At 41.3% G+C, this 15,520-nt stretch overlaps 1 protein-coding gene across 2 annotated transcripts in view; it reads right to left on the reverse strand.

The window, feature by feature from the left end:
• Positions 1-1,831: 1,831 nt before the first annotated feature.
• SLC1A7 (solute carrier family 1 member 7) overlaps positions 1,832-15,520 on the reverse strand; it is a 66,015-nt gene continuing 52,326 nt past the window's right edge. For both annotated transcript variants that reach the window (XM_044429876.1, XM_044429875.1), the window contains 3 exons: positions 13,425-13,559; positions 5,143-5,242; positions 1,832-4,934 (listed from right to left, as the gene is read on the reverse strand). In XM_044429876.1, the coding sequence (XP_044285811.1) occupies positions 4,698-4,934; positions 5,143-5,242; positions 13,425-13,559 (472 nt within the window). In that variant the 3' untranslated portion in view covers positions 1,832-4,697. The remainder of the gene's footprint in view (positions 4,935-5,142; positions 5,243-13,424; positions 13,560-15,520) is intronic.

A 15,520-nucleotide genomic window follows, 5' to 3' on the forward strand; every position in this document is an offset into this window, starting at 1 on the left:
ACTGGCCGCGGCCAAAGGGCGGTGACATTGTTTGGGGCCATTTGGGGCCGTGTGGGGGCTGGGCTGGCCATCGACGCTGTTGGGTGGGCCTCAGTAGTCGGGTGGTTGCGGGATTTTATTGTTTTTAATTGTATTTTAATCTAGATTTTACTCTGTATGTTTTAATGGATTCACACCTGGCTGCTTCCATGGGGTTGCCTGGGGAGTGCGTGGACGCCGCCATTGGGGTGGTCTTGGGCAATGGTTGTTATGGCGTTGGGGGTTTAACGTGTCGGTATAGAAGAAGGAGGGACAGATGGTTGACACCTGTTCCTCCTTCTGGTTATTCCCCCAGCCTAATCCTGCCACACAACAGGCTGTTGCAACTTTTTCAGACCACAGGACAAACTTCATTTCTGAGAGGCTCTGAGGAGCTGCATTCCAGTGATATGAATGGTGTGGGTCCCAAGGCAGAGGAACAGGACATGTGCCAAAAATGCCCATATATTTTAGTTTAAAGTCTGGAGTGCCTTTTTGTGATAGAAAGGCAGAGCGCAAAGAAAATAAATGCATGGATATTGTCAATGAGCCTGGGCACAGGGAACCCTATTAGAATGGACAGAAAGCTGTGCAAGAACTGGGCAACTATCAAATGATGAGTGAGTGAGGAGGAGGAGGAGGAGGGGGTGGATTTGGCTTCTAGGGCATCAAGCTACAGCATGTGGCACTAGGGCGAGGGCAGCCACACATCTGACGAGGAATGGAAATAGAATTTCATCCCGTCTCCAGCACACATGTGCTTCACATATCCCTCTTCTCTAAACACATCTGTAATCTAATTGGAGAGAGACTAAAGGCAAATTTGCATCAACCAGTGTGGTGAGGGAGATGCTGGAAATCCTCTAGAGTCTATTTTAGTGCTCCGTTTGAATATGAAAGTGGTCCAAGGTCTCCCGTATAATGTATTCTAGGAATGTTACACCACAAATTTGATCTGAATTCCTCTCTTTTTTCCTTAGTACACTTGTCACCTGTTTTAATTTCTGTGTGCCAAGTTTGGTTTTAGGACATCTTAATTGCTTTTTTCATTAGTGGTACAAAAGGCGGAAACAAACATTTCAAATTCAGGGCACCTTGTAATAGATATGTTTTAACCTCTACAGTTATCATTGTGATCTATAGATACTTTGCTTACATTCTGAACCCATTTGTAGTCTCCTGGAAATTTTATGAAAACCATCTTCACCAGTATATCATGTCTACACATACTGCTGATATATTGTAAGAAAAGAAGTGGACCATATGCCTAAACACGAGGTTGAATTCACAGGTCACCAGCCTAATTGGCCCATCTTCCAAAAGACCGAAATAGTTTCTGTTAGGAGCAGGAGTATTGTATTGTATTCAGGAAATGTGGCCCTCCAGATGTTGCTGAATTGCCACTCCTATTCAGTCCAGACAGCATAGCCAATGGTGAGGGTCAGGATGGAACACCTGGAGGGCTAAATCGTTGTGGTAAATAGAGGCAATGTCTGTGACAGCAAGGTGTTTGACTCTTAATCATTCTATATTTAAGGTATTTATTTCCCACTCTTCAGGCAGTCCTCATAAAATAAAACTGATCATTTAAAAATAGATAAAATAATGAAAACAACAACAATAATGCATAAAATTGTACAGCAAAACAGAAAATGCAAGCAAATGTTTGGTCCAATATTGAACAGTTTGTAGTGTCTGGCAGCTTTAGTCAATATTTAGTGTAAATCCTTTTCCTTATAGAGATCTCTGGGTGGTCCACAACATTTAAGTCAGCCACCCAGATTTTACAAATTTTGAAGATAAATGTTTTCCAGAGAGTACTTGAACACTCCAAGTTTTTGGATATTTGATGCAATGGCATTAAGCTAATAGCATATCATAACATGCTATGGCATTTATTGTTTGAGAGCTTATTGTATTCATATCCTTCCCAAATCAAAGCAACTGAAGGATGACAACATGTCCAAAGCATTCAAATTTGAATTCTGCAATAAACATTTTTACATACAAGTTTGAATTTTGAATCAAAATATCCAATTCAAGAACTATGGGCAAACAGAGAATTCACTAAATTTCAGTTACTGATTTCATGTTTTTTCCCCCCAAAATAAGAAATTGTCTCATTTTAATACTGCATGAAAACCTCTTTTCGCAATTGCATGTTTATTAAAAACATTTTCCACTGAAAACACTGGTAATAAATACATGATACATTTGATAACAATGTCAGTACAGAGGAAGTTATTTTATGATTTAAGGATCCAAGAGAGGATGCAGGAAGAGCTTAAAAGAGAAAGAGAACACTCAAATACCTCCATCCATTCATACATATGAAACTAGGAGCTTCAGAAACTTCCCACTGAAATGAAATCTTAAGGTTGGCTCAGATATTGTAGAGATGATATAACTTTTCCTTTCCCCATCAAATGGCTCTATCATGCTCTCTCTCTTCCTCTTTCATCAAACTGTAAAGTATATGACATAAAAGCCACTTCCTCTCCCCAGTAAAGGAATAAGGCAGGGATACGAGCCCACCAAAGTGATCAACAAAAGTAAAAATTTAAGGAAAAGGGGAAGGGAGAGGGGAAAAAGAGTGAAAGACATTGCAAAGACATATGTAGCTCTACTATGATGTCAAGCCATCTTCCATGACCGGCATCTTCTGCAACAGAAGAGCTTCCAGTCCCTGGAGGAGCTGAGAGCACCACAACTTCTGCAGACATTTGCAGCCTGGGAAATGTTCAGCCTAGAATCCAATCCAAAGCACTGCCTGCCTGATGAATGGTGCAGCTGATGACTTGCTTGCAAATAGGCTGCCTTCACACAAAGTGGGAAAGGGTTCTTGGAAAGGATTTTGGCTGATATACCTGAGGATGTAGGTAAGAACAAAGCTGCACCTGCCAACCTTTGGGGGTCACATTGGAACTCCAGTGAGGATACATTATTTGGCCCTTGGACTTGAGGCAGGGAGGCTTGGCATGCAAAAAGTCCCAGGTTCCATTGCTGGCACCTCCAGGTAGGCCTGGAAAAATTCCTGCTTGAACCCCTTGAGAACCACTGCCAGCCAGTGGCAAAAATCCTGGGCTAGATTTTCCAATGCTTATGTTGCTGTAAGATTCTATATCTTATGGAACTCTACACCATGTTGGCGCTCAGTGCTGAAGAAATTCTATTTTCTGCATAGCTCTTAAAGCTAAAGGAACCTTCTCTTCCTCTAACCTTTTCCATTGAGCAGACTGTAAAATTGGCACAGCCTATTCAACATGACCACAGTCCTGCTTCCAATTTCCTCTACTCCTCAAGCTGCTCCCACATCAACTGCATGCCATTCCCATATCAGAAGCGCCATGTGTAGCTAGACATTTGCACTGGACCAGAAGAAAACCTATCTAGAGTATCCTAAATGTGTGTGTGTTTTGGGGTGGGGGGGCGGTTTAAAGCTGGAGATCATAGGAATATTATGTAGAATTAAGGACAACATTCCCGGTGCCACAGTCATGGGCACTGGATCTCAGTCCATGTTGAGTCTGCTCTCTGACTGCAAGAAATCTATTTGTCCAGACCTCTAGGTCATATGTTTAATCATATATACAGTTTCTACAGATAAGAAAACATTACACATTCTCCTTTAGCACCAGTTCTTTTGGGTTTGGGTTCTCATAGTTCAGACGCTGTGAAAACTCACCATTACAGAGCTAGATTTTTAAAGAAGGAAGGAAGGAAAGAAGAAACATTTATCTGGCACTTGGAAGGCAAATATGATGGGCTGTGTTTACACTGTGGCTTAATATCTCCCTTTGAAAGGTCTCCAAAATGAGGCCCTCTTCCAAATAACACATTCATTAAACAAAACAATTCTTAGCAGTACAAAATGTAATATATGTGACAATATACACATTAAAAACCATACAAAATAAAAAGCATCCACCTCCGTTTTAAACTAACTGCTGTTTATTATTATGCTCAGATCAGGAGTTGCAGTTAGTGTTAACTCTAGTTTATTGAAACAAGACAGGTTCATTAAACATGGTTTGAAGTTGGCTTATTTCAATAAACCATAATAAATGCTAACTATAGTTTATTCTGTTTTGGGCATAATATCTGGGATTGCCTCAAAATTCACTCAATTTTGTAAGGGGAATAAGAATGAGATCTCTTCCAAATAAGAGATAATACCTTGACTTCTTCCTAACATTTTTAACTTGTTTTCTGATTAACTGGATGTAAAATATATCTCTCATGAGGCTAAGGTGATGTTGTAATTACAGTAAGCGCATTTCGGCACTAAGCATGGCCATTGAAGTATGATGTGTATATACTGAATGTTTCATGGGTGTAAACATGAATACAGAGTAAAATATTCATGTTTAGTAGGATGGAAAGCAGGTGACCTGACAGAAATCATTTGAAAGGGATCAGAGTTCTTAAAAGAGCATCATAGATGGAATCATATCAGTTTGCCTAAAGTAAACCAAAGTTGTCCGGTTATTAGTTCCTTCTTAATAAAAACAGTCAACATCCCATGAAGGCTTCCACTTTCAAAGATGTTCACGGCTGGCCTCATAGCCCCAGTTTGCACATGGCAGTCGTTCCATACTTTCCCATTCAAGGCAAAAGATTGTTTTCCAATTCCAACTATGAGGTAGACATTAGGTTTCAGATATCATCAGGAGTAAGAGTTACACATTTGTTTCCAGTTCATTGATTTCAATAGTGCAGTGGTCTTTACTACTGGATTTCTCTGTATGAGTTTCTGTGGGGTTTTCTTCTTGTTCTACTTGAATGGGTATGTGACGTTGTAATGTCTTTGCTGGTTCAGGACCACATGGCTCATTCATACTCTTCACACAGCCATTTCTCTGGTAAGCCATTATCTGATGGATGCTGATGGGTTTTGTCTCACAAATCAAAGGCACCTATTAATGGAATGGGGAGATTCAGATTAGCACTGCCCAGCAATATATCAGAAAAGTGTTTGCTTTCCTCTTTTATGCTTAGAATAATGTTTAATTTGAAACTATGGGTTGGTTCATTCTAAATTACATGTCAAATCCATTTTTCAAAGCCACTGCAACCTCTGAGCATCACAGTGACTTCTCAATTGTCTCATTCATTTGCTCCTACCTCAGACCCGTCTTTGGTGAATTCTTTTCTGCAGATGTGTGCCATTATTCCAGCAGCAAGTGCATCCCCTAGGACATTAATCATTGTTCGGAATCGGTCTCTGTCAAGCAAAGCAAGGGCATTCAGAAAGATTATTGGTTGCTTTGTTATGTAAATGTTTACAGACCTATACATGTCTCTTGTAATCACATGCAAAATAAGAATATATTCACAACTGTGATGCTGCACCAGATCACTGGATTATGGAAACAAAGAACTTTTCTACACAAGACATTTATTGTGCATTCCAAATTCTTTACTCACAGTTGTTTGGAAGTTCTTTTGATGTCACGAGCCTCCTATTTCATTTCTCTTTTTAGAGCACTTTTCTATGTTTTCAGAGGGGTGGGGAGTGGGGTACTATTTCTTAAATTGAAGGAAAAGGGATTTTCCTATTTAAATAGTAGAAAATCAGGAAAGGAGAAGCTGCTTGTATAGATCGCAAATCTGTAAGAACATTGAAAGTAGATACGGTGGCTTCTTTATGTGGAGCATTTAAACTGGCACTTCACAAGGGCTTCTTCTGAGAAAGTGTGCATCATTTACATGTGGTTTCCCCCTCCAGGGCTGTGTTTTCTCTGCCTTCCTATATGTTGTATTGCACAACCACAAGTTGGCACTCTGATATAGCACATTTGCTGAATTACACAAGCCTTCATTCCAGTTCGTTGCAATTTTAACATTTATTATATTATCCTTACTCTTTAAAAAGCTGCAGAAATGCATATAAAATAAGGCAGGGACCCTGGATGATGACACCATAGTGTGGTGGAGGCGAACTGATGCCACATGTGCCACAGTGGGCAAGCAGATCCCTCTCTACTGGCACACTAGCCAAGTTGCCCCAGCATCGCCCCAGAAGCCGAGCATCCGATAACAGCGCACATAGGGGCCATGGGCATGCTCCGAAAAGAGTAGTGGTGCAAGGCAATATTGTCACAAGCAACAACTCATTAGCTGTGACGCGTCCGAGATTGCGCATGGCCAGTCAAAGCAATGCCAAGGACATAAATATATTTGATTGGACTGGTTGTGAGATGTTTTTTTCTAAACTAAAACCTCACTTTCCAGGTTTTACTGTAGTGTTGGTACTTTGCAATAAATGAGTGGATTTTGGGTGGCAGTTTTGGAACTTGGTCTCTAAAAGGTTCATCATCACTGGGATGGGGTTAGACAAATGAGGTGTCCGGGCAAGATTTAGATGGTGGCAATGTGTTCAGAATGGGCGGAAATGATGAGCTGCGCAAAAAAATCTACTCAAGGAGGCTTTTTCAAAATCATGCTCTTTTCAATGGAACATTACCCATATATTAGGGTTAGGGGAGTGCACCACTGTAGGGTTAGGGTTAGAAAAAAGAGGTGTCCTGGCATGATCTTGATGGTTGCAATGTGTTCAGAATGGGCAGAAATGATGAGCTGCGAAGAAAAAGCTACTGAAGGGAGGCTTTTTAAAAAACCTACCTCATTCCAATGGAACATTACCCCTACATTAGTGTTGGGGGGGTGCACCAGGGTAGGGTTAGGGTTAGAAAAATGAGGTCTCCTGGCATGATTTTGATGGTTGCAATGTGTTCAGAATGGGCAGAAATGTATTGCTGTGCAGAAAAGGCTACTGAAGAGAGGCTTTTTAAAAACCTGCCTCATTTCAATGGAATATTCCTCCTATAGTAGTGTTAGGGGGGTGCACCAGGGTGTGGTTGGGTTAGAGAAACGAAGTGTCCTGGCATGAGTTTGATGGTTGCAATGCGTTCAGAATGGGCGGAAATGATGAGCTGTGCAGAAAAATCGACCCAAGGAAACGTTTAAGAAATCGCTCTTTTTTCAATGGAACACTACCCCTACATTAGGGTTAGGGGGGTGCACCAGTGTAGGGTTAGGGTTAGAGAAACAAGGTGTTCTGGCATGATTTTGATGGTTGCAATGTGTTCAGAATGGGCAGAAATGATGAGCTATGCAGAAAGATCTGCTCAAGGAAGCTTTTTAGAAATTGTCCTCTATTCAATTGAACATTAGCCCTACAATATGGTTACGCGAGTGCACCAGGGTAGGGTTCGGGTTAGAAAAATGAGGTGTCCTGGCATGAATTTGATGGTTGCAATGTGTTGAGAATGGGCAGAAATGATGAGCTGTGCAGAAAAATTACTGACAGGAGGCTTTTTAAAACCTACCTCATTTCAATGGAACATTACCCCTATATTAGGATTAGGGTTAACATCCAGGGTAGGGTTGGGTTAGAAAAACGAGGTGTCCTGGAATGAATTTGACAGCTGCAATGTGTTTAGAATGGGCAGTAATGATGAGCTGTGCAGAAAAAGCTCCTGAAGGGAGGCTTTTTAAAAACCTTCATTTCAATGCAAAATTACACCTATATTACAGTTAGAGGGGTGAACCAGGGGAGGGTTAGGGTTGGAAAAATGAGGTCTCCTGGCATGATATTGATGGTCGCAATGTGCTCAGAATGGGTGGAAATGATGAGCTGTGCAGAAATATCTACTCAAGGAAGCTTTTAAAAAATCGTGCTCCTTTCAATGGAACCTTACTCGTACATGAGGGTTAGGGTTATGAACCAGGGTTGGGTTAGGGTTGGAGAAACGAGGTCTCGTGGCCTGATTTTGACAGTTCCAATGTGTTCAGAATGGGTGGAATAATGAGCTATGCAGAAAAATCTACTCAAGGAAGCTTTTAAAAACCTTCCGCATTTCAATGGAACATTACCCCTGTATTAGAGGTAGAGTTAAGAACCAGGGTAGGGTTGGGTTAGAAAAACGAGGTGTCCTGGCATGAATTTGATTGGGGCAATGTGTTCAGAATAGAACATTACCGCTATATTAGGGGTAGGGTTCAGAACTAGGTTAGGGTTAGGGTTAGAAAAACGAGGTATCCTGGAATGAATTTGACAGTTGCAATGTGTTCAGAATGCGCAGTAATGATGAACTGTGCAGAAAAAGCTACTGAAGGGAGGATTTTTAAGAACCTTCCTCATTTCAATGCAACATTGCACCCATATTACAGTTAGCGGGGTGCACCAGGGGATGGTTATGGTTAGAAAAATGAGGTGTCCTGGCATGATATTCATGGTTGTAATGTGTTCAGAATGGGTGGGAATGATGAGCTATATAGAAAATCTACTGAAGGGAGGCTTTTTAAAACCTACCTCATTTCAATGGAATATTACCCCTATATTAAGGTTAGGGGGGTGCACCAGGGGAGGGTTGGGGTAGAAAAACGAGGTTTCCTGGCATGATTTTTATGGTTGCAATGTTTTCAGAATGGGTGGAAATCATTAGCTGTGCAGAAAAATAAACTCACAGAAGCTTTAAAGAAATCGCTCTCTTTTCAATGGAATATTAGCCCTACATTAGGGTTAGGGGAGTGCACCAGGGTAGGGTTACGGTTAGAAAACGAGGTGTCCTGGCATGAATTTGATGGTTGAAATGTGTTCAGAATGGGCAGAAATGAAGGGCTGTGCAGAAAAATCTACTCAAGTTAGGTTTTAAAAAAATCGCTCGCTTTTCAAATTGAACCTTACTCCTACATTAGGGTTAGGAGAGTGCACCAGGGTAGGGTTAGGGTTAGAGACATGAGGTTTCCTGGCATGATTTTGATAGTTGCAATGTTTTCAGAATGGGCGGAAATCATTAGCTGTGCAGAAAAATGTACTCAAAGAAGCTTTTAAGAAATTGCCCTCTTTTCAATGGAACCTTACCCCTACAACAGGGTTAGGGGAGTGCATTAGGGTAGGGTTTGGGTTAGAAAAATGTGGTGTCCTGGCATGAGTTTGATAGTTGCAATGCGTTCAGAATGGGTGGAAATGATGAGATGCTCAGAAAAATCTACTCAAGTAAGCTTTTAAGAAATTGCCCTCTTTCCAATGGAACATTAGCCCTACATTTGGGTTCGGGGAGTGCACCAGGGTAGCATTAGGGTTAGAAAAACGAGGTGTCCTGGCATGATTTTGATGGTTGCAATGTGTTCAGAATGAGCAGAACTGATGAGCTGTGCAGAAAAATCGACTTAAGGAAGCTTTTAAGAAATAGCCCTCTTTTCAATGGAACTTACCCCTACATTAGGGTTAGGGGAGTGCACCAAGGTAGGGTTAGGGTTAGACAAACGAGGTATCCTTGCATGATTTTCATTGTTGGAATATTTTTACAATGGGCAGAAATGATGAGCTGTGCAGAAAAAGCTACTCAAGGAAGTCCTTTTCAAAATCGCATTATTTTCATTGTTATATTACCCCTCTATTACAGCTAGGGTAGTCACCATGGTAGGGTTAGGGTTAGAAAAGTGTGGTGTCCTGGCATGATTTTGATGGCTGGAACATGTTTAGAATGGACAGAAATGATGAGCAGTACAGAAAAACCTACCGTAGGAAGGCCTTTTTAAAACCACATTACTTTCAATGGAACTTTCTCCCTAATGTAGGTTTTGGGGTAGGCACCAGGGTAGAGTAAGGGTTAGATAAAAGAGATGTCCTGGCATGATTTTGATGGCTGGAATGTGTTTAGAAAGGGCTGAAATGATGAGCAATGCAGGGAACGCTACTGAAGGGAGGCTTTTTCAAAATCACATTATTTTCAATGCAACTTTCGCCCTATTTTAGGGTTAGGTGTATGCCCCAGGGTAGGGTTGGGGTTATCAAAACGAGTGGTGGCCAACCTATGTCACATGTGCCACTGTGGGCATGTAGAGCCTTCTCTGTCGGCATGTGAGCCATGTCGCCTGAGCATCGTCCCAGCAGCCAAGTATCGGATTATAGCGCACATAGGGGCCATGCATATGCTCAGAAAGGAGTTGTTGTGCCAGGTGATGACGTCAGAAGCCGCGACTTATTAACCACGACTCCTCTGAGCTTTCACCTAGCTGGTCCATTCACTGTCATGTGTGTGTATATATATATTTGGTTGGAATGGCTGTGAGTTGTTTTTTCTTAACTAAAACCTCAGTTTTGCAGTTTTTTTGTAGTGTAGGCACTTTGTGATAAATACGTTGGGTTTGTGTGCCAGTTTGGGCACTTGGTCTCTAAAAGGTTTGCCATCACTGCCTTAGTGTAAAGTTTCTGTGTTTCTATCCCGAGGATATGGAATGGGCTTCCATGGGAGGTTGTGGAGGCTCTATCACTGAGGGCATTCAAGGAAAGATTGGCACCCACATTTTGGACATTATGTGAGTGGAGCCGACTTGCGTCCGGAGTTCCTAGATGGCCCAGGAGGCCCCATCTGATTTGCCATGCTTTGATATTTGTTTCTAAAGGCCCTGCCAACTTCTGTTAGCCCTCAATAAGTGCCTTGTGTAGAGAAGCCCAGTGATTGATTAACAGCCTTATACAGAAAAGCTCTGAGAATAAAGGCACCTGGATAAGTTCATATGTCCCATATCAAACTGATCAAACACAGAAGTCCTCTGAACCAATTTGATATGAAAGCATGGTATCAAAAAGAAGTAAAGGATATCATACTAATCAACACCTTCCAGATACATGATTCTATGCCCCAAGTGTCTGTCTGTTCTTTTGTATTACATTTTGTAATCAATTTCCCAAAGTTCTTTCTTCAAGGTGTATAAAAAGTAAACTTAAAGGGGGGAAGCCTCCATGTTCTCCTGTTTGTCCTCCCAAGTACTGTCATGTAATGTCTGTGAAAGTAATATGGAGCAAAAGAGCATTTGGGTAGTATACTGGTAGCTAAATTGACTCTGAATCCCCCAAAATGGAATCTAATCCTCTCCACCACCACTGTGCTTCTGGTCTCTGGATTCTATTTAATTGGCTCCAGGAATCCCTGGATGGGTTGATCTGGAATGAATTTGGTGCAACAACTTTAAAATGAATCTGTAAAGAAAGAAAGATTCCTTCCTTCCATCAATCCAGAAATATAAAGAATTATTTGTGAATAATGAAGAAAGCAATCCTGAGCCAAGTTTTAAAAATAAACCCGGAACATATTTTTAAGACAAAAACTGGAGAACAAGGAAAGGAAATAGTGCATTTTTAAAAGACCTGAACAGGGGAAACCATTAAGCATGTCCAGATGGAGAGCAGAAAACATTTTGATTTCAACTGGAAAAGAGAACTGGGAAATTTGTGGTTAAGGAATATAGAAAAATGCAGAAGACAAGAATGTATGTTGAGGAAAAAGCTGCAAGAAGATAAACACCATCACTATGCAATTTAGCATGCTGCAATTTAGATTAACTTTTCTCCATTGTTAGCATTTTCTGTTTTCTTAGTGCTCAGTAGCACTTTTGTTTAAAACGTACATAGTACCCCCCCTCGTTTGTGGTCACAAGGTAAAATCTTTTTACCATGACCTGAAGTTTTTCACAGAGCAATGCTTAAAGAGAAACATCTGCAAATGCAATGTTTAAGCTGATCTGAAGAACAAAAATGAGGGGAAAGGGCAGGTGTATTCACTCAATTTAGCCTTAGTACATTATTTGAAGCTGAGTCAAGTTCATCTTGGCAGGGCTACATTAAATCTGAAATACATCATGTGATTTCCTTATTTTTCCAATGCAGACAAGTACATCTGAAAACTCCATCAGAATGGCTAATCCATTGATGTCGGTCATAAAACCAAAATTTAGGAACATCCAGATGTCTGGCTTTGAAAAGTGAAGGATGGTCCAAGAGCAGCACTGTCCCAGTTTTGGCTTGTTTAGTTTAATGGAGAAGGAAGTTGGGTTGAACCAGAAAAGACATACTGTTAAATATGTTTGTGCATGTCTGTCTAAAGGCACAGGTCTGCCACTGTCACAGTTTGTTCTGCACACAGTCACTATTTATCCCACTAACAAAAGGAAAGGCCAAACCACTGTGTCTGCAAGGAGTCCCCAGCCGAGTGGCCTCTGCTGGGCCCTCTTCATCCTCCATGGATCTTGATGGCAGCAAGCAGCAGGAGCACTACCTGCCATTTTAATTTCCCAGCATGCCCCAGAATTATAACAGGGCATGGTGGGAACTTTATACAGTGGCACCAAGCCACACAGCACAGGGGAGCCACTACAACAGCAGACACTGCTGGAGTAGCGAGGTTCAGGCAACTGTCCAGGCTGTGTGCCTTCAATATAAACTGTGACCTATGCATGTGTGATGGTAAAAATAGTTCATGACTGAAGGCTGCTAAATCCTTCCTCTTCTGCCTCTTTCCTTTGCTCAGTCCATACTCAGTTTTGTGAGCATCATTCAGGTTTTGGAACCAGGAATGGAAAAGTGCCTGGAGCAACTGAGGGCAGGGCAATAACATATGGGAAGTTTCGGTGCCCATCTCCTCTGCACTTTTTTGACTGCTGAAGTAAAGACTTCCACACCCTACCTTATATGTGGAAAAAGTGGACATGGGAATGAAGTCTATCAATGTCTTTCAACAGCAGGAACAGACCCTTGACTTCAACTACCTGCTGCTAATCAGCTATGAGGCAGAGACAAGATGGAGAGCGGGCTGTTTTCAAGTGAAGCAGAAAGCAGAGGAATGTGCTGAACTCTGCTGCCTATCCTGCTCATCACTGCACTGTTGTATTCAAGTCCCACTAGATCCACATTCAGAAGTAGATTTCTTAGATTCTGAGAACAACCATGACTAGATGACTGGGAGCAACACCTTTTCCCATGGGCATCTAGTCACTGCTGGAGACAGTGCCCTGAACTTAGATGGGTCCTTTGATTCAGCAAGTCAAGTTTTGAGGTTTTTAATGGACCCATTTTATGTATTGAGCTAAAGAGGAAGCAAAACCACAGGTGAGTTGGGTGACCATCAGTTTCTTGACTGCCCTTATTCCTCTCTTTGGTTCCCAGTTAGCTATAAAAAAGGTTTCCCCTTGATGTTAAGTCCAGTCATGTCTGACTCTAGGGGGCAGTGCTCATCTCCGTTTCCTAGCCGAGGGAGCCAGCGTTTGTCCACAGACAGTCTCCGTGGTCATGTGGCCGGCATGACGAAACACCAAAGTGCACAGAACGCTGTTACCTGCCCACCGAGGTGGTATCTTTTTCTCTACTTGCATTTGCATGCTTTTGAACTGCAAGGGTGGCAGGAGCTGGGACAAAGCAATGGGAACTCACCCCATTGTGCAGATTCGAACCAGTGACTTTTCGATCAACCAGCCCAGCAGCTCAGCCGTTTAAACCACTGTGCCACCTGCATCCCTCAGTTAGCTATAGATGTGTATAACTGGAGCTATCCAGTCCTCACACAATCAGTTTGGTCGGAAGATGGAAGAAAAACCTGCAAAGGCATTCAGTTACTTACAGTGCCCAGTCCACAGCAATTATTAGAGTGATGTCATCTGTAGGCAATCCCACTGATGTCAGGACGATGACCATGGTCACAAGGCCAGCTTGTGGGATCCCGGCTGCACCTATGCTGGCAGCTGTTGCTGTGATACTTTAACAAACAAGGAAGAGGACATTAATGGTTTAACACAGAAGGCCATCCAAGTCCGGAGATAACTTGATTATGTTTGGCCCAAACTATTTGCCACAAGAATAGACTTTAAGCTGAATTTAACTGGAACAGCATTCCACTGAAAAACCTGGATATGTCGAATAAGAATCTACATAGCTATCCGTGATCCACCAGTTGTTTACTATAGCAAAGTTCACCCTACTAACATTGGATCAGGGTCCTTCAAAAGGTATAGTTTTATTTAGAGTAACAGGATATTGCTAGAATTTCTTTTTTTGGAAGAGGAATTGCTAGAAAAGGAAAAATATTCAGAAGTCACTGGATGGAATGGTGGGTTCCATTGTTCCAGGGCCAAAGTAGATGTGACTTTAAGTATGCAAATGTTGTTATGTAGCTAGCATTCATAGGGAAGACCAAGCAGCCTCAATACAATGCGAGGATGTGGTGAGAGGGGAAATTCCTGCCCTTGTCCAGATGAAAATCACCTCTCAGAAGCTACTGTTCACATTTCATGAGTAACCTCCATTGGCATTAATGGGAGCTTACCTAGAAATACAAACAGCAGCTACATAGAGGCACTTTTAGTCAAGGGCAGGGAAGAAAGAAGTAAATTCCCTTCAAGTAAAAATGAATACTCAATGAAGGTAATGTTAATTATTATTAGAACAATTATTTTAACTGTTATTTATAGGGAGAGAAGGATGGATTATGTTTACTGTTTTCTGTATTAGCCGTTATGTAAATTCAGTAAAACAGTTGCATGGCTTTCTAGGACATGCTGGGAGCTGTAAGAATTTTTTTCTTGCCTAACATTCATAGGATGGTGGCTTTATTTATTTATTTCCACAAACTCCCCTTTTCAACCCGCATGGTCCCAAGTCTCCCGAACTGTCCTTCGAAATGAATTTCATCCACAGAACTGATAGTTTGGCTACCTGAGTTTGCCTTCTCACCGCTGGCAAAAATTCAGTGAAAATTGTCATATAGTTATGATACATGCATTTCTACATATTATGAACACATATTTGCGCAGATGCTTATGTACTGTCTGCAAGAAGTGGCAATAAATCAATTGGTGAGATTATGCAGGTGGAACATATAGCAGAGAGAAAACAGGGAGAGTCTGTCCCTCTCTGTTGCAGATACCCAAGTCTGATGACATGAATCCCAACAGTTGTTGTGCTTGTTATGGACAGGTTACATGTATTTTGGGCAATGTGGATTTTACATTCTTAACATTACAGTTCAAGATAAGCAAATAATGCATTACATCTCGTGCTGTAAAGAAGTTAATAATAGACTTTGTGTCCAACTTACAGACCCTGAAATGCAAATACTTCTATGTCTCCTGTAAAAATGGCCTGAGACTTTAAAAATTAGACCTCTGCTTCACTGCCAAAGCTGCTAATTCAGGAGTATTTTATCACTTTGTACATACTGTCCACATAGAGTTATGGTCTATGGAGAGTTATGCATCCTTAAGCTTGCTGAAATAAACAGACTTTAGTTTACTTAAATTGCATTGGATTGTAGAGTCCTTGCACAGTTGTGTTGACCTTTCCCAAATCTGGGACAGAGCAGGATTTAAACATAATATAAAGAAAAACAAGCTCCAAACAATTATCTCAAGCAAACCTGTGTTAGGGTCAATGACACTGCATCAGAACAGATTCAGAGTTCAGTACCTGGTTTTTCAAAATATCCTTAGTCTATATACCTTTGTGCAAATTGTGACCTATTGCACTGAATGCAAGTCGTTCATTCATGAATACAAAGTGAGAAATTGTATAGGAAGAAATAATACCTTACAGAGAGAGAAATCTTACCACCACTATGTAATTGAGGTATTGATCATTATATAGACATATTTTCCTCCTCTATCATCTTCAGAGGTTTGGATCATAGCAGTACTGAAATTTTAGCAATATGCCCAGCATCCA

Source organism: Varanus komodoensis, unplaced genomic scaffold, assembly GCF_004798865.1.
Source record: "Varanus komodoensis strain SLA01 unplaced genomic scaffold, ASM479886v1 scaffold20_1, whole genome shotgun sequence".
In the NCBI taxonomy this organism is placed as follows: domain Eukaryota; kingdom Metazoa; phylum Chordata; class Lepidosauria; order Squamata; family Varanidae; genus Varanus; species Varanus komodoensis.